The sequence below is a fragment of the Oncorhynchus mykiss genome, chromosome 24 (assembly GCF_013265735.2).
Source record: "Oncorhynchus mykiss isolate Arlee chromosome 24, USDA_OmykA_1.1, whole genome shotgun sequence".
Classification (NCBI taxonomy): Eukaryota; Metazoa; Chordata; class Actinopteri; order Salmoniformes; family Salmonidae; genus Oncorhynchus; species Oncorhynchus mykiss.
The window spans coordinates 22,149,258-22,174,889 of record NC_048588.1 but is presented as its reverse complement, the minus strand read 5'-3'; the positions used below and the strand labels follow the sequence as shown (position 1 = coordinate 22,174,889).

General features: G+C 42.8%; 1 protein-coding gene across 1 annotated transcript in view; it reads left to right on the top strand.

Annotated features, from left to right (window-relative positions):
- Positions 1 to 1,090: 1,090 nt before the first annotated feature.
- Positions 1,091 to 25,632, top strand: part of LOC110504029 (CXADR-like membrane protein) — a 92,365-nt gene continuing 67,823 nt past the window's right edge. The window contains exon 1 of the mRNA XM_021582821.2: positions 1,091 to 1,606. Coding sequence (XP_021438496.2) covers positions 1,546 to 1,606 — 61 coding nt within the window. The 5' untranslated portion in view covers positions 1,091 to 1,545. The remainder of the gene's footprint in view (positions 1,607 to 25,632) is intronic.

Here is a 25,632-nt window from a genome sequence, read left to right as displayed (position 1 = left end):
ATAAGATTGATTGACGTCTATCAATAACATTATGTCAAAATAGGAGACATTTATTTTGACAAGGCAAGGCAGTTAATTAAGAACAATTTCTTATTTTCAATGACAGACTAGGAACAGTGGGTTAACTGCCTTGTTCAGGGGTAGAACAACAGATTTGGACCGTGTCAGCTTGGGGATTTGAACTCATAACCTTCATGGTTATTAGTCCAACACTCTAACCACTAGGCTATGCTGCCTGCCCAAATACAAAAAAACATATCAGTTTGTATAAAATTTGAAGGAGCTCTATGACAAAACTGGACTTTCTGTAGCACATGGGTAGAGTGAGACAAATAGAAGCACTTCCATATCTCTCCTAGCACATTAGCTTGATGTAGATGGAGGGGAAGGAGGGGGCATTGTTTCAGGGTATCTAGTTATTGGGATGGAAAGGAATGGGGGGGGGGGGGGGGGGGGTCTTGTGCTCAAAGAGCCACTTCAAAGAGAGGCAGCAGTGAGGGGAAGGGCTGGCCTGGTGGCTACTGGAGACCTCAGCCCTGTGTGTTATTTCAGTAGATTGTTCAGAGACAGAAGAGGAGATTAATCTGTCTCAATGCCTGATAGGAAGTGTTGCTCCTCTCTCTGTTTGTTTATTTACCTCACTGTTGCACAGTCATACATTCTACAGCCAGGGAGCCCATGAATGGATACATAAATCCTGACTGTGTGTGCACTATAACTCCAGGACACTTATAGATGTGTCGACAGAAAAATGCTAGAACTATGTGTTGAGTAGTGACATTTGTTACAATTGTTTGAAATTGCAAATATATATTGAATTTATATGCTATATATAGAAAAAATAAGGAATTGCAGTAATTTATTTTCCATTTCAATCTTTCCCATGTGTTAAATTTCCACTGTGCTGTCTCCCAAACCATCACATTATTTTTCCAGATCCAGCATGCACTATTGTAAAAATAATGCAAGAACATAACATTTTAAAAAACATTTTCATTCAGACATCTGTAGGGGGGAACATTGTTACCCTTTTGATGCACTGCTAAGGAAGTGGGCCTCAAGTAACCTAACCCACAGTCAGACCAGCCCAAAATGCCTTTGTGGTCAGATGAAACAATGTGAGCGCTTCAGGCTCTAGAGGTCTCCATCCAGCATGCAGCAACATCCACCTATCGGAATTCTTCCCCTCACTGTCTAGTGCAGCGGACAGCGGTATAGGAAGGAGAGGAGAACGCTCAGCCACGGAGACAGAGGGAACCTGAGACACGCACGCGTCCCGAACGACACAGAAAGAAAGGGAACTTTGATTTGACGCGTGGCCGATAATGATCAAATTGACGACACGAAAGAGCTGCATTCCTTAGTGAAGGGAATAATTGACATTTCGAGTATTCCAATATATAATGTCCTTGGATCCCTGCTCATTGTAGATTATATTTAATTGCTCTCTCCTATTTCTGAAATCTGTATTTATTGTGATTGTACACTTCGTTCACCCGCATGAATTTTAAGGCAGTCTGAACGCATTGTTTCCAGTTTCGTCGCATGGGATTTCCAGTCGTGTCGGGTGCGGTGATGTCTGCAACATTTCGCTCTTTGTTTCTGGGTAAGTGAGTTCCCATTCATATGAAAATATGTAGTTATTAATAGGAGATGATCAATAACACGATAAATGATGTAATTGGGGTTATGATTTATACAGAGCCGTTAAGTGGGCTATTGTTCACAAAAATGTTACATAGCTGACAGCGCTCCATCGTGCGTAATTGTATCCAGAATTATATCGAAATTAGCCTACAAATAATGTAACATAAGGTGTTCATAATATGTATCTCAAGTTATTTATGAATAGCCTAGATCAGTTTGACAAATTAGCCATTTTAAAATGTTAAATAAATAGTGAGATGAGACTTTATTGTGATAAGTAATTCAATGAAAAATGTGTGTTAAGAAGAAAAAAGTTAACTTCGGGAAAAAAAGCCCCTACAATGTGAATTGAAAGCAGATGTTTCTGTGTTATGATCACTGTACAAATGCTGCACTTCAGGCATACATCCACTAGACTGGTTCTGGAGAAAGACTGTAGTCTGAGTGTATTGTATTGTCCATTGAAGGTTAATGACAGCTTTAACACAACTGCTTCTTAACAGAAAGCACAAAGACAGGGCACGCCACCTATAATCCGAATCCCAAACTAATGTGTTGTGTCACCGATTGGCAAAAATAGATATTTCTAACAGATCATGGCAGGTGTTGAGAGTGCCTAGCTGGTGCCCTGAGCGGGACTTGACCGCGAGATGAGGAAGCTAGATATCGCGTGCCGGCGTGTGCCGGGGTCAGAGTTGGTGAGAGTTGAGCAAAGCAAACATGGAATAGGCCTACTCTTGTCTCCTTTGGTTCAATTCCAACAATTCTGTCCGTTGTTGTGATGGTGCATTCCATTAGTATATTTTTTCTGATGACAGTTTATTGGCTGTATCCTTTTGTGTGTAGCCTAATGTGTTTATCAAACTTAGACCTTTAATATAGTATATATGTTCTTTGCAATAGCACATTAAATATACATTACCTCTGCCAATATATAAATCAAATCAAATTTTATTTGTCACATACACATGGTTAGCAGATGTTAATGCGAGTGTAGCAAAATGCTTGTGCTTCTAGTTCCGACAATGCAGTAATAACCAACAAGTAATCTAGCTAACAATTCCAAAACTACTACCTTATAGACACAAGTGTAAGGGGATAAAGAATATGTACATAAAGATATATGAATGAGTGATGGTACAGAGCGGTATAGGCAAGATACAGTAGATGGTATTGAGTGCAGTATATACATATGAGATGAGTATGTAAACAAAGTGGCATAGTTAAAGTGGCTAGTGATACATGTATTACATAAAGATGCAGTGGATGATATAGAGTACAGTATATACATATACATATGAGATGAATAATGCAGGGTATGTAAACATTATATTAGGTAGCATTGTTTAAAGTGGCTAGTGATATATTTTACATCCTTTCCCATCAATTCCCATTATTAAAGTGGCTGGAGTTGAGTCAGTGTGTTGGCAGCAGCCACTCAATGTTAGTGGTGGCTGTTTAACAGTCTGATGGCCTTGAGATAGAAGCTGTTTTTAAGTCTCTCGGTCCCAGCTTTGATGCACCTGTACTGACCTCGCCTTCTGGATGATAGCGGGGTGAACAGGCAGTGGTTCGGGTGGTTGTTGTCCTTGATGATCTTTATGGCCTTCCTGTGACATCGGGTGGTGTAGGTGTCCTGGAGGGCAGGTAGTTTGCCCCCGGTGATGCGCTGTGCAGACCTCACTACCCTCTGGAGAGCCTTACGGTTGTGGGCGGAGCAGTTGCCGTACCAGGCGGTGATACAGCCCGACAGGATGCTCTCGATTGTGCATCTGTAGAAGTTTGTGAGTGCTTTTGGTGACGAGCCAAATTTCTTCAGCCTCCTGAGGTTGAAGAGGCGCTGCTGCGCCTTCTTCACGATGCTGTCTGTGTGGGTGGACAAATTCAGTTTGTCTGTGGTGTGTACGCCGAGGAACTTAAAACTTACTACCCTCTCCACTACTGTTCCATCGATGTGGATAGGGGGGTGCTCCCTCTGCTGTTTCCTGAAGTCCACAATCATCTCCTTAGTTTTGTTGACGTTGAGTGTGAGGTTATTTTCCTGACACCACACTCCGAGGGCCCTCACCTCCTCCCTGTAGGCCGTCTCGTCGTTGTTGGTAATCAAGCCCACCACTGTTGTGTCGTCCGCAAACTTGATGATTGAGTTGGAGGCGTGCGTGGCCATGCAGTCATGGGTGAACAGGGAGTACAGGAGAGGGCTCAGAACGCACCCTTGTGGGGCCCCAGTGTTGAGGATCAGCGGGGTGGAAATGTTGTTGCCTACCCTCACCACCTGGGGGGCGGCCCGTCAGGAAGTCCAGTACCCAGTTGCACAGGGCGGGGTCGAGACCCAGGGTCTCGAGCTTGATGACGAGCTTGGAGGGCACTATGGTGTTAAATGCAGAGCTGTAGTCGATGAACAGCATTCTCACATAGGTATTCCTCTTTTCCAGATGGGTTAGGGCAGTGTGCAGTGTGGTTGAGATTGCATCGTCTGTGGACCTATTTGGGCGGTAAGCAAATTGGAGTGTGTCTAGGGTGTCAGGTAGGGTGGAGGTGATATGGTCCTTGACTAGTCTCTCAAAGCACTTCATGATGACGGAAGTGAGTGCTATGGGGCGGTAGTCGTTTAGCTCAGTTACCTTAGCTTTCTTGGGAACAGGAACAATGGTGGCCCTCTTGAAGCATGTGGGAACAACAGACTGGGATAGGGATTGATTGAATATGTCCGTGTACACACCAGCCAGCTGGTCTGCGCATGCTCTGGGGGCGCGGCTGGGGAACACTGAACATAAATATAAATGCAACATGTAAAGTGTTGGTCCCATGTTTCATGAGCTGAAATAAAAGATCCCAGAAATTGTCCATATGCACACAAATATTATTTCTCTCAAATTGTGTGCACACATTTGTTTGCATGAAGCTGATAAAACTGCATGATCATTACATAGGTGCACCTTGTGCTGGGGACAATAAAAGCCCACTCTAAAATGTGCAGTTTTGTCACACAAGACAATGCCACAGCCCTACTGATTTATTGAAATGGACTGATTTCCTTATATGAACTGTAACAGTAAAATCTTTGCCATTTTTACATGTTGCATAAGGTATTTTTGTTCAGTATATTTGTATGTTAAATTGGGTCCTAAAGTCTTACTTTGCCAAAATTCAACACATCTTCCATAATTCTTGCAGTAACATCACATCAACATTTCACTGTGAGGTTTCTATAAATTCAGCAAATACCATACCACCAGCTTACATGTTCTCTATTGTCAAAGTAGCTACACCTGAATGAGGTCTCAGTAGCCTGCTCTGCAATGATAGGCCTATGAGTGAAGCAGACAAGTGATGTGGGTTGCCATTGTGTTCATTTTCCTTAGCCAATAGGCTGGGGATAACTGGGTTGACTGTCTAGACATGCAATCATAGCTCTAGTGAACTGTATTATCAGCTATTCATTTTGTTAGCTGGTGGTGATGATAGTGATGAAGTTGATGTGATGATGGTGATGATGGTGGTGGTGATGATTGTGAATATTGGTGATGGTGGTGATGATGATGGTGGTGGTGGTGGTGATGATGATGGTGGTGGTGGTGGTGGTGATGATGTTTTGGTGGTGGTGGTGCTGATGATGGTGATGAAGTTGATGTGATGATGGTGGTGATGGTGGTGGTGATGATGGTGAATATTGGTGATGGTGGTGATGATGATGGTGGTGGTGGTGGTGATGATGATGGTGGTGGTGGTGGTGGTGATGATGTTTTGGTGGTGGTGGTGGTGGTGATGATGGTGATGGTTTGGTGGTGGTGGTGATGATGATGGTGGTGGTGGTGGTGGTGATGATGTTTTGGTGGTGGTGGTGGTGGTGATGATGGTGATGGTTTGGTGGTGGTGGTGATGATGATGGTGGTGGTGGTGGTGATGATGGTGGTGGTGGTGGTGGTGATGATGTTTTGGTGGTGGTGGTGGTGGTGATGATGGTGATGGTTTGGTGGTGGTGGTGATGATGATGGTGGTGGTGGTGGTGGTGATGATGTTTTGGTGGTGGTGGTGATGATGGTGATGGTTTGGTGGTGGTGGTGATGATGATGGTGGTGGTGGTGGTGATGATGGTGATGGTTTGGTGATGGTGGTGATGATGATGGTGGTGGTGGTGGTGATGATGATGTTTTGGTGGTGGTGGTGGTGCTGATGATGGTGATGGTTTGGTGGTGGTGGTGGTGATGATGATGGTGGTGGTGGTGGTGGTGATGATGTTTTGGTGGTGGTGGTGATGATGATGTTTTGGTGGTGGTGGTGGTGGTGATGATGGTGATGGTTTGGTGGTGGTGGTGATGATGATGGTGGTGGTGGTGGTGGTGATGATGTTTTGGTGGTGGTGGTGGTGGTGATGGTGATGATGGTGATGGTTTGGTGGTGGTGGTGATGATGATGGTGGTGGTGGTGGTGATGATGGTGATGGTTTGGTGATGGTGGTGATGATGATGGTGGTGGTGGTGGTGATGATGATGTTTTGGTGGTGGTGGTGGTGCTGATGATGGTGATGGTTTGGTGGTGGTGGTGATGATGATGTCGAGTACGATGGAATTTGTATTATTTTTTTGTATTTAGCAGATTAGTGTATTGCTAATGTGTAGGTTGGAATTGATAGTCAGATGGCATACATGTAGTGGTGACATACCCCTCTGTGCGGTCTTTCATAATGGCAAACCAGAGGTTGAAGGACATTTCCCTTATAGTTATGAACAGTATTTATTTAAGACCAACCCAGAGGCTGAGCTAAGAGAGAAGAGCTTATTTTATTATGGAATGATCAATACTAATTAATAGAGCTCATTTCCTTTTAATTTGTCTTTGGCCTTGGAAGTCCAGAAACATCCTTAATTAACTTAATATCTGTGGGAGATGTAATATCCAGTGTTCACATTATAGATAAGTACCACAATTAAACACCACAGAATTCCTTAACTGGCTTTATCAAGGCTTACATCACAAAATGAATGGTGCAGTGGAAGGTCAAATGATATGGTAAAGCCTGTAAAAAAGCTGGAAGTAGAACCAGAGTAACCAAACCAAAGTAGTGAAGCTTAATGATGGATTGCCTGCCTGTCATTCCCTCAGCAAAATATGGTTTTGAATGGAACATGTTAAATGACTGTCCAGGAAGTAAAAACAGATTGTAATTCACTTGACAGAAATGTAATGGGAAAAAGTGAGTAGCCCTTCCGTTGGAGTTATACATTTCCAACCCGCAAACACCCTAATTTCAAATGGAGCTTATCCACTTTGACCGCTATGATATTTAGCAGTCTTGCATCTATGCTGCTCTATGACAATGGCAGAGGGAATTTGTGTTGCATCCTCAAGTTGCATAATCATCGTTCATCTGATCTGTAATGTATGGAGATATATGCTAAGAGTGACTTGGTTTAAAACGGGTTTCTGTTCCCATTCTATATTTAGCGTGTCTCCAGGGGTGGACAAAGCATCTCTCAAATGTGGAGATGACAGGAGCCTCCGGAGCCAGAGGTTTTGAAGTGACATCTCGATGTGTTTGGCCTTGAATCACAATTCCACACATACTAGCCCCCCTATCTCACACTCATACAAACACACCATTTTAAAAAAAATCATTTAAAAAAAAATCTGATGACCATAGAAAACATTAAGACTGTAGGTCTAGTTATTGCATATCTAGTCCATGTTCATAGACTAGGGGTTGTATTCAATCTGTATCACAGAAGTACAGCGTTACAGCGTGATTGAAATTGAAAGCAATGTTCCCGCATTAGCGGAGACTGCATTCACGTAAACACTCCAAATATTTCAAGCTCTAGATTGCAGAGATACACACAGGATGGAATAACCTTTTAGAAGATGTGAGCACACATGTAATGAGCACCCTAATGAGACTATGTTTGAGCACAAAGGTCTAACTGTCACTACTAGAACTATACACCCATATCACTGACAAACACTGATTTGCTTTTCTAGCAGTTTTTCCTGATGTGTTATGTCTTACTTGATTCCTATGGCCTTTAGATGGCTAATACACTTTTCCTGATTTTCTTCTGAAAGAACCTTGTTTCATTGATTAAAGTGCTTTTAGGAATGTTTTTCTGTGCAGAGCAAGCCTAGGGCCCGATTCAATCAGATCCGCTTTGGCCAACATCAGCATATCAGTTGTTTTGGCAGTGTCAGAGGTGGAACTGCGTTAGAGCTGTCTATAATCCCGCAATTCCCATGCAGCAGTGTTAGAAGTTCATGCAGCCGCTTTGCAAGTTCAAACACTCGAATTAGACTAAATCACCATATCCAAATGAACATGAAAACATGCATTAGTCTAACATCAATGGCTTGAATTTTTTTATAAGTCATTATTTCAAACATCGATAGAGCCTACACTTTCAAGCGCCGTTTTGAACTTCTAACGCAGTAGGGATAATAAGGAAGGGAGTGGTTTGTGACACACGGTCAACCGTTCCCCAATTTGTCAGCTCATACCTCAGTTACACCTCCAACACCATCAAAACATCAGCTACAGTTAATTCGGAAAGTATTCAGACCCCTTAACTTTTTCCATATTTTGTTACTTTACAGCCTTATTCAAAAATGGATTAAATAAAACAATTTCCTCATCAATCTACACACAATACCCCATAATAACTAAGCGAAAATAGGTTTTTAGACATTTTTGCACATTTATTACGAATAAAAACAGAAATACCTTATTTATATAAGTATTCAGACCCTTTGCTATGAGACTTGAAATTGAGCTCAGGTACATCCTGTTTCCAATGATCATCCTTGAGATGTTTCTACAACTTGATTGGAGTACACGTGGTAAATTACAGTGCCTTGCGAAAGTATTCGGCCCCCTTGAACTTTGCGACCTTTTGCCACATTTCAGGCTTCAAACATAAAGATATAAAACTGTATTTTTTTGTGAAGAATCAACAACAAGTGGGACACAATCATGAAGTGGAACGACATTTATTGGATATTTCAAACTTTTTTAACAAATCAAAAACTGAAAAATTGGGCATGCAAAATTATTCAGCCCCCTTAAGTTAATACTTTGTAGCGCCACCTTTTGCTGCGATTACAGATGTAAGTCGCTTGGGGTATGTCTCTATCAGTTTTGCACATCGAGAGACTGAATTTTTTTCCCATTCCTCCTTGCAAAACAGCTCGAGCTCAGTGAGGTTGGATGGAGAGCATTTGTGAACAGCAGTTTTCAGTTCTTTCCACAGATTCTCGATTGGATTCAGGTCTGGACTTTGACTTGGCCATTCTAACACCTGGATATGTTTATTTTTGAACCAGTCCATTGTAGATTTTGCTTTATGTTTTGGATCATTGTCTTGTTGGAAGACAAATCTCCGTCCCAGTCTCAGGTCTTTTGCAGACTCCATCAGGTTTTCTTCCAGAATGGTCCTGTATTTGGCTCCATCCATCTTCCCATCAATTTTAACCATCTTCCCTCTCCCTGCTGAAGAAAAGCAGGCCCAAACCATGATGCTGCCACCACCATGTTTGACAGTGGGGATGGTGTGTTCAGCTGTGTTGCTTTTACGCCAAACATAACGTTTTGCATTGTTGCCAAAAAGTTCAATTTTGGTTTCATCTGACCAGAGCACCTTCTTCCACATGTTTGGTGTGTCTCCCAGGTGGCTTGTGGCAAACTTTAAACAACACTTTTTATGGATATCTTTAAGAAATGGCTTTCTTCTTGCCACTCTTCCATAAAGGCCAGATTTGTGCAATATACGACTGATTGTTGTCCTATGGACAGAGTCTCCCACCTCAGCTGTAGATCTCTGCAGTTCATCCAGAGTGATCATGGGCCTCTTGGCTGCATCTCTGATCAGTCTTCTCCTTGTATGAGCTGAAAGTTTAGAGGGACGGCCAGGTCTTGGTAGATTTGCAGTGGTCTGATACTCCTTCCATTTCAATATTATCGCTTGCACAGTGCTCCTTGGGATGTTTAAAGCTTGGGAAATGTTTTTGTATCCAAATCCGGCTTTAAACTTCTTCACAACAGTATCTCGGACCTGCCTGGTGTGTTCCTTGTTCTTCATGATGCTCTCTGCACTTTTAACGAACCTCTGAGACTATCACAGTGCAGGTGCATTTATACGGAGACTTGATTACACACAGGTGGATTGTATTTATCATCATTAGACATTTAGGTCAACATTGGATCATTCTGAGATCCTCACTGAACTTCTGGAGAGAGTTTGCTGCACTGAAAGTAAAGGGGCTGAATAATTTTGCACGCCCAATTTTTCAGTTTTTGATTTTTTAAAAAAGTTTGAAATATCCAATAAATGTCGTTCCACTTCATGATTGTGTCCCACTTGTTGTTGATTCTTCACAAAAAATACAGTTTTATATCTTTATGTTTGAAGCCTGAAATGTGGCAAAAGGTCGCAAAGTTCAAGGGGGCCGAATACTTTCGCAAGGCACTGTATATTGATTGGACATATCAGGTCCCACAGTTGACAGTGCATGCTAGAACAAAAACCAAGCCATGAGGTGGAAGGAATTGGCCGTAGAGCTCCAAGACAGGATTGTGTAGAGGGACAGATCTGGGAAAGGGTACCAAAACATTTCTGCAGCATTGAAGGGCCGCAAGAAAACAGTGGCCTCCATTATTCTTAAACCTCAGATTTCCCAATTCCTGGTTGGATTTTTCTCAGGTTTTCGCCTGCCATATGAGTTCTGTTATTCTCACAAACATCATTCAAACAGTTTTAGCAACTTCAGAGTGTTTTCTATCCAATACTTATAATAATATGCATATATTAGCATCTGGGACTGAGTAGGAGGCAGTTCACTCTGGGCACGCTATTCATCCAAAAGTGAAAATGCTGCCCCCTATGCCAAAGACGTTAACGAGAATTTTATCTTTAAAATGGTGTAAAATACTTGTATGCTTGAGGAATTTTAATTATGAGATTTTTGTTGTTTTGAATTTGGCGCCCTGCACTTTCACTGGCTGTTAGCGAGGTGGGATGCTACCATCCCACATATCCAAGAGAGGTTTTAATTAACAGCTAAAATCATCTTCAATACAAGTGAAGGTCATTCTGGCAAGAAGAAAATGTACATTTCAGTATGACAGATTGCCTCTCTTTTTTCTATATCCTTCCTATTTTACCCCCTTGTGTCTGTCACCATCTTATTTGCATCAATACACTACATTGACTTTGGACATCAATTTCCCCATTGATCAATGTCTTTTCAAGAGGTCGGTCTCAAAATACAGTATGTCTTTGCTTGAAATATTATGTAGCATTGACGTGGGCCACAAACATCTGGACAGAACTGGGTGTGTGTTGTTTTCTGATCTATAAATCTCAGCCGCTTTTCAACCTTCACTGACAAAATTACTTCCAGATTATTTTGGAACACATGAACAGGAACTGCCTATTTCCCTGTACGGCTAACTTTTGACAGATGCTCTGGAGAGGCTCAGATTCACGTTAACTCAAGCCACATGTATAGTACAGTAGGCTACGTTCATTCTGGTACACCAAGCTCTTCTTTCTATGATATCTATCAAGCATTGCAAACCTTCCATTTTAGGTTCATAAAAGGGGTTCAAACAACAGAGTACCCTACGGATTTCTTTCATCTCTGCCACCATGGTCATTTACGAGCAAAAGTGAGGATTTCTGCATTATTTGTTGGGGTAAATAACCATGAAAGTCAATAGAGCGGGGACCATTATTGCTTCTGATCAGGAAAACTTTGCCGCTAGTGAACATAAACAGTTTGATGAGGGTCTCTTTGATTGTTTTATAAGGACGCAGAGATCTGAGGGTGAACAAATGACAAGACAAATACTGATGTTTTTGTCCCGAACTACAAAGGGCATGGTCCTAATTGACTCTTTCTGAAAATGCCAGATTTTCTCCCAAAGCGACCAATCCACCATTCATTCTGATTTTAACGACAACCCTCCGATGTCCAGAGATGAACCCATCTTTCCCAGTATAATGCCATTTTGCTATTTCCTTTTGGGATACATCACTCCATCTTACTATGATGTCTTACGGGGGTCTGGAAACTCACTATTTGTAACATTTCTACCAATATTGCCCTAAAAATAAATACTTTACCCAAAGGTATAATGATATTTCCCATTGACTGATCATGGTTTTTCTGATCCCCTGGTATGATATTGTTGCACATAAATGATTGTCACTGTTGGACTTCAACCACATATTTCAAATCCAATCAAATTTTATTTGTCACATACACATGGTTAGCAGATGTTAGTGCGAGTGTAGCGAAATGCTTGTGCTTCTAGTTCCGACAATGCAGTAATAACAAGTAATCTAACTGTTATATTTCAATAGATAGCTACTGCCAAGTGAATAGAGACTTCAAAAATCAAAATCAACACATCTTCTGAATACCATTTAAAAGAAATCCATTATCATCATTCATTGTTAGGATGCTATCATTCCAAGCTCACAGCTCTGTTTTGCTTCTCTCAAACATGCTCTACCTAACTGAAAACGGGCAGCCCAAAATAAGTGTGGCACGCTTGTCTACTCATAGCAAAACATGCTTTTGATCTGTGTTCTCTCTTTGGAAACAGGTATTGCTGTTTTCAGGGAGGCTGAGGGATCCGTTATTGGTACAGGAAAATAAATCCCTGTCGCAAAGGTGTCTTGCATTTTCAAGCAGCTTAGCATACTGCTTACATCAACAACACAAGAATAATAACAAGTGCCTTACAATGTATTTTATATGCGATTTTCCTCCGTTGAAAAGAATGGGATTGTCATTCTGTACGTTAGTTCCATGGCTGAAATTGGCCAAACCTTATTTTCCTCCGAGGCTGTATTGTGTGTATCCTCAGTGTCAAACGCTCTAGCCCACTGTCATCTGGACCACCCACCCATTAGCTATAGCTGAGGTGTTGACATTGCAAGTCTGAGATTATGAATTGTGATTTGACTGTTTTATTCGATTGGTCAAATGTGCATGCCCTCAAATAAAATGCAAGGAATTGTTGATTTTTCAAAAAATAATTGCAATCACAGAATCCCAGAATCCTGGAGGGACTATTTGATTATTATGTCCAAATAGAGGCTTTGATATTCAAAAGGCATGATGTGACTGAAGATCTGAATAATTTGGGAATATTGCTCTCAGAGGAATAGGTTCTCACTATAAAGCACTCTGTGACAGTGATCATCAACTAGATTCAGCCGCGGGCCAATTTTTTCTTGAGCGGATGGTCGGAGGGGGCGGAACATTTTTACAATCAGTGGCGACCCGTAATTCAGCCCCACATATATATCTAAAAAAAAGCCAAATAAAAATATTATTTTTTATTTTTGTGAGGGGTTGCCTGTTTTGCATGTTATTTTGGCGATAATACATGTCACATATCAGTTTGCAAACAATGTAAAAAAATTAAATAATAATTGAGTAATAAATAATTGAATAATAAATAAAACTGCATACAAACATGGTCTTTTTTTTGCTTTCTTGAGTAAGGTAGCTCCAAAATGCAGGTCTTTCAGCCTAGCTCAGTGCTTTCTATGGTGGTGGGGCAGCCAGTGGAAAATACGGTAACATTCTTGTCACGCCCTGACCATAGAGAGCCTTTGTTTTTCTATGGTATAGTAGGTCAGGGCGTGACTGGGTGGTTTTCTTATTATTATTTTCTATGTGTGGTTCTAGTTTAGTTTTTCGATGTTGGTGTTTGGTATGATTCCCAATTAGAGGCTATCGTTGTCTCTAATTGGGGATCATATTTAAGTAGCATTTTTTTCCACCTGTGTTTTATGGGATATTGTTTTAAGTTAGTGTATGTTACACCTATTTGTTACGGTTCGTTGTTTGTTTCATTCTTTCTTTGTTGTTTTGTGCGTTTCTAATAAATAATATGTGGAAACCATTTTGCGCTGCAGCTTGGTCCGATAATTATTCCAGCGAACGTGACAATTCTCTAGTTGCGCTGTGTTTGGCTCAGTGTTCTTTTACTCATGGGGACACTACGTCACTGCCAAATCTAAGGGTAGAGCTAAAAAAATTCAAGCTCCTTGAGTGTGCCATAGAGTTACATTAGAAGTGCCCATCCAAGAAGGTTCAAGGTCATTGGCCACAGATAAAATGACATCAAATCACCTTATCTACAGTAGCTTTGATCATACTTTCAAAATCTTAGCTAGCAGTCATCATCATGAATCAAGTCGACAATCTACTGGCAAATCCTTTTTGATCCTTGTCATATGAAGAGAAATAATGAAGAGAAATTATAGATGAAACATATCGGTGCTCATCGGCCATTGGACAAAAATATTACACAACAAGTTGGAGATCACAAATTCAATAATGAGTGGTTTGGAAGGAATCAGTGGCTAACTGCAAGCATTGCAAAGCTATCACTAGACTGCTATTCCGTAGAGTTGGTGTGTGGTCCCAATTCTGGGTTTAAGGGTCTCTTTTTCCAATCTTAGAATGATATACATTCAACATTGGCCATGCTGTCAACCCAGCATGATTTCTGCCACGTTTAAATCAACTGTTAACTCTGAACTGGGAAATCTGACTTCAATGAGCTCAAGACAACTGAGAACTCTGGGAAAAACAAGCTCCTACTGGGATAATACATTTTGAATGGTCACCCAACTCGGAATTGTAAGTTGGGAACTCGGGCCTCTTTCTAGGGCTACGGTCTGAAGATCACTGATCTCATCATGATTCAACCTTGTTTTTTTCCAAGTTCCCAGTTGTCTTGAAAGCATCATCAATCCAGAGAATGTCAGACTTTGATGACAACGTTTGATGACAAAATTTGCCCACAAAGGACTGCCGCACCATCTTCCTGTTCAAGTGAACACAGCACAACAAGGTGAGTCCAAAAATGTCTTGTACCCTGCTGCATAAATTATGTAAAATGCCAGGAAGGTATGTAAACTGTAGCTACTGTAAGAATGTGATTCGAAGTGTATGTTGTGTAGTTACTATTAGTTGCCTCACCCTAATCATTTGGTCTATTTTCCCCTGTTAATTTCACCTACTGTTCTGACTTTGTGATACACATGTAGCCTATAACCTGTTTTAGAGAAATGTAATCATCGAATATTGTAAGAGCGTTCATTGTTTGCTTATATGCCCCCTTTATTTACCCTATGGTTCGGACTGGGTGTACAGGGATAATACTAAGAACAGCCCATGTTCTGAATTCTGTCGCTGTACATTTCAAAAGTGCTGAACAAATAGTTATATTGACTAGGTCCGTCCTAGCTCGCTCATTAATGTCTTAATCGAAATTAAGGATTGCCTCTTAACATCTTGTCGTCCCCTTATGCCCTAGTTTGTACATCTCAATTGTCAGTAGAATCCACATTTGTTTAAGCAAGTCAGCCATATCAGCTATGTTTTTTTTAAAGGCAGTAAATGAGGCTGAATGAACTATTTTGCTTCCAGACAAGTCTTCGAATATAGCCAGGTGTAGCAGTGGTGAGGTGTTGGGACTGCTGTTGGGACATCTTTATGAAGGCCCTAGCAGTTTGTGGGCACAATTTGTCACCGTTACAGTGGAATTAATCTATTGTTTAGTGTTGTGTTGTGTTGTGCAGTGGCTTTGCTGGCATGCATCCTCCACATTTTTTGTTTGTTTGCCCTACCAAGATTTACATGCTAAAATCGCTACCTGATTACAATAATTTGTAGACCGCAAATTGACCGCAAGAAGCCCAAACAGATATTATATTTCACTAAAACATAATAATTTCAAATCTTGTTTACATGTGTATATGATCACGTCTCTCTACTATGCATGGAAATCACAGGTCGGCGGAACCTTAATTGGGGAGAACGGGCTCATGGTAATGCGTGGAGCAAAATTAGAGGAACGTTATCAAATACATCAAACACATGATTTCCAGGTGTGATACAAGGCAATGACAACCCTGTTGTTTTTTCTCCCTCTCTTTCTTGTGGAATGAGAGCCAACTGAGAGAACAGGGGGAATGTTCCACGTCTGACTATTTAGACGCCTGCTGTTCCTTTCAATTTGAAACAGTCTATTAGCTCTGCTAGCAGGCCACTCCATTAGGTGTTCTGAACCCACGTGCTCCATTGTCTCACTCCATTTCCCTCTTGCTGCTGTCCCCCAAGCGTTAGCGCCAGTAATCAGCAGAGGCCTCCTTTTCTTCTTGCACTCATCTTCACCCCCATTGTCATCACCACTCCATCCGGAAAAGATCCAAAGATGGATGGTGTTTGCAGGGGGAATTTGGTGGCCATTGATTAGTGCATTTAAAAGTAGGAAGAAGGAATGGTTAACCTGCAGGTAGCAACAACAGCTTGAGGACCATCTGTCTTCCCTGTTTGATATGGAGGGGTTTTAAAATCCGAAGCTTGTTCGTGGTTCAATACTTTTCTTTCATGTCTGTCATAAATTGACCATTACACAACATCCTGTACTTCAGATACATGTAGGTTGCAATTATTTTATTAGAACCATGAAAAAGGCTTTATATGATAAACACGTACTGTAAACTGATGCTGATATTTTTTAAACTAAGGATAAATGTATTGGTCATCACGACTGCAGATCTTGTATTGCTATTCAGTGCTAGTAACTGTAGAATGCCATATTTAGCTCCCACTGTAGTGGCTTGCTGTTATCTTGTACTAGAGGCATCATGATGGATGGTTTAATTATCGAGACACAATGCCAGGCATTTATCTGGCTGTTCATACCACAGCAAAAACATTGTAAACTGGATATCGCTGATCAATCGCTAGGCTTCCTGCAATTAAGTGTTTAATGCTGCTGATTACGCTAGCCTGCAATATGTCACACTAACGGTGGCTCAACCTTTAAACGCTACGAGGCGAGATGCACTCAATGGAAGAAGTTAATGTTTGCTTAGGAGATTAAGTCACATTTAGGTACTTAGACCAGGGGTGTCAAACTCATTTTGCCCCTGGGGGCTGCATTCGGTCTTCAACGAGGTCTGGAGGGCCGCACTTAAAATTGGTTATATTGCCTCCCTGTAAAAAAATGTGAAAAATACTCCTCTATCCATTGTTTTTGAAAAATGCGATGCTCCCTGATTGTCTAGCTTTAATTTTGGTGGTTATTAGCGAGCAGGACACAATCAAGAAACTGTATGAATGTAGAACCATTATCATTACTACCAGTGGTGGAAAAAGTACCCAATTGTCAAACTTGAGTAAAAGTAAAGATACCTTAATAGAAAATGACTCAAGTAAAAGTGACTCACCCAGTAAAATACCACTTGAGTAAAAGTCTAAATATATTTGGTTTTAAATATACTTAAGTATCAAAAGTAAAAGTATAGTAATTTCAAATTCCTTATATTTAGCAAACCAGATGGCACCATTTTCTTGTTTTTTAAATGTATTTACAGATAGCCAGGGTTCCACTTCAATACTCAGACATCATTACACATTGAGCATGTGTGTTTAGTGAGTCTGCCAGATCAGAGGCAGTAGAGATGACCAGGGATGTTCTCTTGATTCGTGTGTGATTTAGACAATGTTCCTGTCCTGCTAAGTACTTTTGGGTGTCAGGGAAAATGTATGGAGTAAAAAGTATATACTTTTCTTGAGGAATGTAGTGAAGTAAAAGTATAAGTTGTTAAAAAGTACAGTAGTAAAGTAAAGTACAGATACCCAAAAAAACAACTTAAGTATTTTATTTAAGTACTTTACACAACTGATTACTACACAGTTTCAATTTGGTTTGGTTCATTTTAAAGTATATTTAACATACTTTAAAATGACCCCTCCCCCACCCCCAACAAATATATAGAGAGATGTTGTTTTATGTATGTTTGGCACCCCTGGCTTAGACCATGGTGAGTGTACAGTAGATTGCTGAAAAGTAAGAACATTCTCCTCTTCCTGTGAAACTGTTCCAGAACAGATGGCATCATCACCTTTGTTTTTACGAGTCGTTAGACTTGACTTGATGATGAAATGGAGCCTTTCCACTATACTGCCCATGCAGATGTGTAGCTCTATGGTTTGATGTTATCCACCAAGTCGCAGAGTGCCGTGCAGAAATAGCAATGTAAAATACAACCCAAACACACACAAGCATTAGATTTTCACAGTACAAGGCTTTTAATATTGCCTTTCCAAAGTGGGCACATTGTGTTTTTTTGACTGAGGCGGCAGAAGCACCACCCCTGTGCTCTGATAAAAGTGTAGTGTGGGGTTGTTATTCTGCATGCCTGAAATACACATATTCTCTCTCTCTCTCTCTCTCTCTCTCTCTCTCTCTCTCTCTCTCTCACACTCTCTGTCTCTCTCTGTCTCTCTCTCTCTCTCTCTCTCTCTCTCTCTCTCTCTCTCTCTCTCTCTCTCTCTCTCTCTCTCTCTCTCTCTCTCTCTCTCTCTCTCTAAAACACACACAACTCCTGTGTCTGAGGAGGCTTCCAGTACCCTGGGGAGTGGCAAATGAATGCCATCTACTTCCCTGTTCCCGGATGGTCTAAGCTCCTAGTTACATTTCCTGCAGATGCTACCATTTTCACTCCATCGTTTAGTCATCTTCTGCCTCTCCTGTGTCTCTCCTGGATTCTTTACGTTGGTCCTCATGCAGCTTGACAGGCTAACTGTAATTCACTACGCCACCAGAGAAGACACGGCTTAGGACTGTGTTTAAAGTGCTTGTCATGGTTTTGTGGTTTTGTCAAAACTGTCACATTTCAATGTATTCCATAGTGGTGCTGAACAGTTTGCTTGTGAATGAGATGTTCCTTTTCAAATATTTGTTAAGTTTTTGGAGAAAAGGTTCAGTTGGGAGCAAACAGAACATGACGGGCACGGCTTGTCTTCTTGATATTCAATGTGAGGTTTTTAACAGCACACATCACTTTACTGTCTGTGTCATTTCAGAAAGGGAAATCTGGAGTGTCAACATTTGGCATGATTTGCAGTCTGAGGTCCAGAGTTGTTGTGGAGGAGGAATAGCAACATTTGCGAAATCAAGCTCTTAAAATAATTAAAGTTGGCAATGATGACTGTGTATTCTAGAGTAGTCCAAGCTCAAAATGTACAGTGATGGAAAGTACTGTACCATCAACTGTATGCTATGTTATAAAAAAAATGGCATGGGGTTAGAGTATAGAATAAGAATATAGAGTATAGAATAAGAACATATTATTTAATAGATGGTCTATCCCTTGTTTGTGAGGAGAGAATAAGGGCATGCCTCATCTCCTTGGTTACTGGACCCAATTAAAAAAAAAAACATTTGCTCTATGTAGAAAAGAAAATGCTATTTACTCTATGAACCTTTCCTCTTGGATGCACTCTTGACATTGAACAATGTGGAAGAGCCGACTCGTCACTAGCCCCTTTGCTAATGAGGCAATTAAGTCTATCCTGCCGTGTTGGAGCACTGGGCTGAGTGTAGGGCCGAGAAGTCATCTGCAGTCTCAGCAATCAGCAAGTGTCTCTTCCCCCCTGGCTGCAAACAGAAGGCACAAGCAGGCTGTCTGGTGGGATTCACTCCCCCTCCATCCCCTCTCCCATCCTTCTCCTGTGGCCCTCCCTTGTCAATGTGACCCTCGCTCATCTCTTCAGATCACCAGCAGGGCCAGGCCGTATTGAAGTGTTGTCCAGCTAGTGGCCTCATAGAATCACATTATCCATGATTGATGCTTGTGCACTTCCTGTTTGGCGATGGGATGTGAAACAGTACATGGTCTAATAGTGTTGCTTCAGAGTTTTCCCTGTCTGACTACTACTACCTTTGACTGCTGTGTTTCAGTGAACCTGACCTGAGTATAACACGGTGCAGCAGCAGCGTTTTCCTGTTCGGTCACCCCGGGCCGTTAGTGGAGTATTTACCTTTAGTCCATGAGTTATTCATGCCACCAAAAGCTCCTGCTCAGGGAGGGGACGTTAGGCTGCAGCAGTGTGGATGGAGGGATCCTACTGCAGCTGGAGGTAGTGTGGTGCGTGGGTGCTTGTTTCGCCTTTTCCTCCCTCTTCCATGACGCTCATAAGTAAAACAAGGCCCATCTCTCCTTCACCTGGTCACTCGTTACTAGAGAATCCTGTGTGTTAGTGTGTATGTTTATGTGTGTGTGTGTTGGTGTGTGTGTGCGTGCGTGCGTGTGTGCATCATGTGTTTCTTTAGATTGCATCTTCCTATTGTGTTATGGGGCTGTTTATTAAAGCATGGAAATTCATTCACCTCAAGGCTGTTTTGCTTATTACAGGCTAATGTTGATTGTTTAAATTGCACTGATACTACGCATTCCTCCTTTTGCCCATTTAAATTGTAGTGACATCAGTTAGTATGCTTTTTCCTCCAAACCTCTGTAGCTTCTCGCTGCTGTGTCATGTACAGAATTAGAGCCTAAGTTAATGTGTTTAAAGGCGGTGATAACGGCAAGGCTTACCGCTGTTCAGAAAGGGATTACGGGACATCGTTTTCTGTCTTCGAATAGCTGGTTTAACCGTCAGATTACTTTCTTCTTCTCTGGTAATGAATTGCTGGTGTTTCCTGACAGACGGCATGAAAGAGAACGCCTAACTCTGCGGAGAAGGAAGACTGCTACTCTTTAGCGCTGGAAAGGTATATTGCAACGCACAGTGCAGAGAGAGACAGGAGTCCGAAGTCTCCTCTTTCACGGCCGCTTATCTAGTGATTGATCAGAAACATTTGACAAGCGATCCATGTGTGATTTGTAATGAGAATGTTTGTGTGGGCATACAGGCATGTGCTCATGCATATAATAAAGCAATTGTACATGAGAGAGCGTGCTAAACTGCTTTTTTAGCACGGCTGTGCTGCGCTCATAGGTACGAGGTGGACCCGAGTACCGTAGATCAGCACAGCCATGCTTAAAAAAGTTGTTTTGCACAACCTCGTGTACAATTGCTTTTTTTACAAAGCGTTACCAATTAAATAATATTATTTTGATCAATGCATTCATAGGCTACTATTTCATCCCTCAAAGAAAAGGCCTAGCCCGACACAGCTATGTTTGCTAGCCAAGCCAGCTGGATATTCATTCTATCGTTTAGGTTGCCAGAGACGCAACCCAGTTGTTAAGTCTTTTTGTTCTGTATCTATGTACAGATGCAACCCAGTCGTTAGTTCTAAATGTATCGTTACCATGCTGGCTGGCAACATTCTTATCCCTTGCTTGCTATCTAGCCAACTACAGCTAACACAGTCACGTCAAACCTTGCAGCTAGAATAACAGCAAAATAGCTGCATTTCTACATTTTTGTTTCACCTGACATTTCTTTGTATATATCCATAGAAATTATGCTAGTTCATAATTTCCTCTGGCTGAGAAAATATGGCCTTCTCGTCCTGACAGGTTCATTCTCAATAGGACAGTTAAAATTTCAATATTGAAACATTGTTGCAAATGTCAAGAGCCAGTTTGTACAAACCAAATGTTACGCTAGAAATAATGTCTTGATGTGGAGATTAAGTTCATTTATTTTTATTTAACTAGGCAAGTCAGTTATGAACAAATTCTTATTTTCAATGACGTTCTAGGAACACTGCCTGTTCAGGGGCAGAACAACAGATTTGTGCCTTGTCAGCTCAGGGGTTTGAACTTGCAACCTTCCGGTTACTAGTCCAACGCTTTAACCACTAGGCTACACTGCCGCCCCAATGAATTAACGAATTGGCTGGCTGAGCTGATGGGACACTGGATGCACAGGGATTTCACAGATGGGATAGAAAACGAGATGCCCATTTTTGCATCATGTTATATCATGATGCTTGTTTTGACCAAACCGTTGTAGAGAGTACATGTATGTACATGTATAAAACAACATGTCAGTTGATTCCGTTTTGCAGAGAAAAGTCTATCAAGTATATCAAGTAGCAGTCCCTTTGTATAGGATTTCCACATCCTCTCCAGTTTTGAGAACAAAACAACAAAGGGTGACACATTGTTTGTCAAGCTCCATCTGCAGATCACGTGAGCGGATCAATAGCCAGAGATCACCCCTGTGAGCGATTGACGCCTGTGAGGCAGCTGGATTGGGAGGTTTCAGTTACAAGTCACCTGGAGGGCAAACTGACAAGACCTTAGAAAAGTGCCTTGTGAGCAATGGCCGACCGTGTCTGCTCTATCATTGGCTGAACGGAGGGACACCAGATCCAGCAGGGGACGTGCTTGACAGCACAGCAGCATGCTGAAGGATAAATACTTCCCTGCCTTACAGATGTAATCCTTTCCTCCAAATGCACTGCTTACAGGACCTTTATAAAGACATTAGACTGGAGAAATGACTCCTTATTCAATATTCAACCCACATAGCATGGCAGGATGAAACAGTGGTCTCTTACTTCTCTTGTTAGAGGACATGTATTGAGTGTGCACCCTGAGGACGCACATCCCAATGTACAGTAATGCTGTAGGATGTTGCAGGCAGTGGCACTCTGCTTATGGTTGGAGCTGCGCTGTATTTTGTGTTTCAGGAGGCTAGCTAACGAGTGCTCACCATTAGCCCATGGTAACTGCGCTGGTGAAGATGGATTGTCTTGGGAACGCTTTTTCTGAAGGCATGTCAATAGCTCCGTTATACCCCAGTGCATTCAAGTTCATTGGGGAGCCTATTCATCAACTGATGAATTCCTTCAACTTTCTATTCCTTTACTACCAGTATGACCCAGTTACCTCACCAGTATGTCGCTCTCCTCCTATCTCCCCTCGTCTCCTTAGACCATCCTCCCATCAAGCGAATCATCTCCTGCAATTGCTTTTACAGAACATTTGTGCAGGGGGGGGGGGGGGGGGCAGGCAGTTCACCCGTCCTGTCCTGGGGGGCGGACATTTTGATGTATCACGCCACGCATTATCATTTGAATGCATTAGCATGCCTGGCCAATGGCAAGGCTACATAGGTTTTGAAAACCACCATTATCTCACCTTTATATTTTTCAGCTGCACCGTATTGACATCTGTTAAGGTAATGCAGTATATTTACCATACATTTGTTTTTGTTTCATCACTGATCTATTAGAATTGGATTTGGAAGAAATAAGCAATAATGCATTTTTATAAATCCCAAATGTCTGTTTTGTGTTATAGTCTCCCTGTGTGTCTTTTGAATGGAACTGAAGCATGAATGATGTTTCACTTAGCTGACCCTATCAGAACATTAATCCTAATGTTTAGAGTGTAGCCACCACATACTCTCAGCCTCGGCTTGACTACAACTAATCATAGCCAGTAACGCTGTGTATAGTACAGCAACAAAACACTACAAGTGCAGAGCCATAGTTTTACGTCTCACCCCTCCCTCATCTCTGAGTAATGGAACGGGCTTTGTACGAGTAGAGCATCATGGACACATAGCCTGCAAAAATTTACAGGTAGATTATCATGAACATGTAGCCTGCAAGGATGTATAGATGGAACATCATGGACATGTAGCCTGCAAGGATGTATGGATGGAACATCATGGACATGTAGCCTGCAAGGATGTATGGATGGAGCATCATGGAAATGTAGCCTGCAAGGATGTACGGGTGGAGCATCATTGACACAGATCCACTGCAGCAATGTGATGGTTATGGGACAGGCTGTGTAAGGGTGAAGCATCATAGGGCTTTTGAGTGCCGCAGCAGTCTAAGGCATTGCATATCAGTGCTAGAGGCGTCACTACAGACCCTGGTTTGATTCCAGGCTGTATCACAACCAGCTGTGATTGGGAGACCCATAGGGCTGTGCACAATTGGCCCAGAATTGTCTGGGTTTGACTGTGGTAGGCCGTCATTGTAAATAATATTTTTGTTCTTAACCTAGTTAAATAAAGGTTCAAGAAATAAAATAAATCATGAACATATAGCCACTGCAGGGTGTGATGGATGACCACTCAGCCATGTGCATTCTGCTCAACAGAGGCAGCCTATATTTCTCTGCTCTGAAGTGGGGTTGGGTGCAAGGTGGAAGTGGAAGTGGGGTTGAGTTGGGTTGCCTGCAGGAACATATTGGAGGTTATTGCTTGGTAAAGGAATGCACTGTAGGGAGACACTAGGGGACAGAGTAGGAGAGCTATAAGAAGAGAGAGAGAACCATTGAGAGAAAGATAGAGAGACAGAAGGAGAAAGTCTGGGACAGTAAGCAAGGTGGAGAGGCAGAAACAGCACTTGAGAAGGGAGAGAGAAAAAAGAGAGTGGGAGGGAGGGAGAGAAAGAGAAGAAGATGGAGGGAGAGAAAGAGAAGGAGAGGGAGAGACAGGCAGGATCTGTCATTGATCTTGTGGCATTAGCCAGGATCGTGGTCGTAATGAGGCCTGTGCTGTGCTCTCTGCTGTGTATGTGTGTTTGTCTGTGTGTGTGCATGCCTGACCATGGTGGAGGGAGGCAGCACGAATCGTCCATCATGTCCCCTCCTAGCCTACGGTTCCCTCAGAGGAGTGCGGCGCAGTCACGGTGACATTGGGCTCATTTTTGAGTACATTTTCGAGTACACAACAAACTCTGCACCCCACCCACGCTTGGCTCCAGCACCGTCAGAACCATCAGTCTCAGTGGGTCTGGTTCTCAGTCTCTTCTTTATGGCTGTATGTCTACCATGAAAGATTGATAATCAGAGATGGTGTGAGGGACTTCTTTGTCCACCGTTTAGACACCGCTTCAGGTAGCCTGTCCACCGTTTAGACACCGCTTCAGGTGGGCTGTCCACTGTTTAGACACCGCTTCAGGTGGCCTGTCCACTGTTTAGACACTGCTTCAGGTGGCCTGTCCACCGTTTAGACACCGCTTCAGGTAGGCTGTCCACCGTTTACACACCGCTTCAGGTGGGCTGTCCTCCGTTTAGACACCGCTTCAGGTGGCCTGTCCACTGTTTAGACACTGCTTCAGGTGGCCTGTCCTCCGTTTAGACACCGCTTCAGGTGGCCTGTCCACCGTTTAGACACCGCCTCAGGTGGGCTGTCCACCGTTTAGACACCGCTTCAGGTGGCCTGTCCTCCGTTTAGACACCGCTTCAGGTGGGCTGTCCACCACTTAGACACCGCTTCAGGTGGCCTGTCCTCCGTTTAGACACCGCTTAAGGTGGCCTGTCCTCCGTTTAGACACCGCTTCAGGTGGGCTGTCCACCGTTTAGACACCGCCTCAGGTGGGCTGTCCACCGTTTAGACACCACTTCAGGTGGGCTGTCCACCGTTTAGACACCGCTTCAGGTGGCCTGTCCTCCGTTTAGACACCGCCTCAGGTGGGCTGTCCACCGTTTAGACACCGCTTCAGGTGGGCTGTCCACCGTTTAGACACCGCCTCAGGTGGGCTGTCCACCGTTTAGACACCGCTTCAGGTGGGCTGTCCACCGTTTAGACACCGCCTCAGGTGGGCTGTCCACCGTTTAGACACCGCCTCAGGTGGGCTGTCCACTGTTTAGACACCGCCTCAGGTGGGCTGTCCACCGTTTAGACACCACTTCAGGTGGGCTGTCCACCGTTTAGACACCGCTTCAGGTGGGCTGTCCTCCGTTTAGACACCGCCTCAGGTGGGCTGTCCTCCGTTTAGACACCGCTTCAGGTGGGCTGTCCTCCGTTTAGACACCGCTTCAGGTGGGCTGTCCACTGTTTAGACACCGCTTCAGGTGGGCTGTCCTCCGTTTAGACACCGCTTCAGGTGGGCTGTCCTCCATTTAGACACCGCTTCAGGTGGGCTGTCCACCGTTTAGACACCGCTTCAGGTGGGCTGTCCTCCGTTTAGACACCGCTTCAGGTGGCCTTTCCACCGTTTAGACACTGCTTCAGGTGGGCTGTCCACTGTTTAGACACCGCTTCAGGTGGCCTGTCCACCGTTTAGACACCGCTTCAGGTGGGCTGTCCACCGTTTAGACACCGCTTCAGGTGGGCTGTCCACCGTTTAGACACCGCTTCAGGTGGGCTGTCCACTGTTTAGACACCACTTCAGGTGGGCTGTCCACCGTTTAGACACCGCTTCAGGTGGGCTGTCCACCGTTTAGACACCGCTTCAGGTGGGCTGTCCACTGT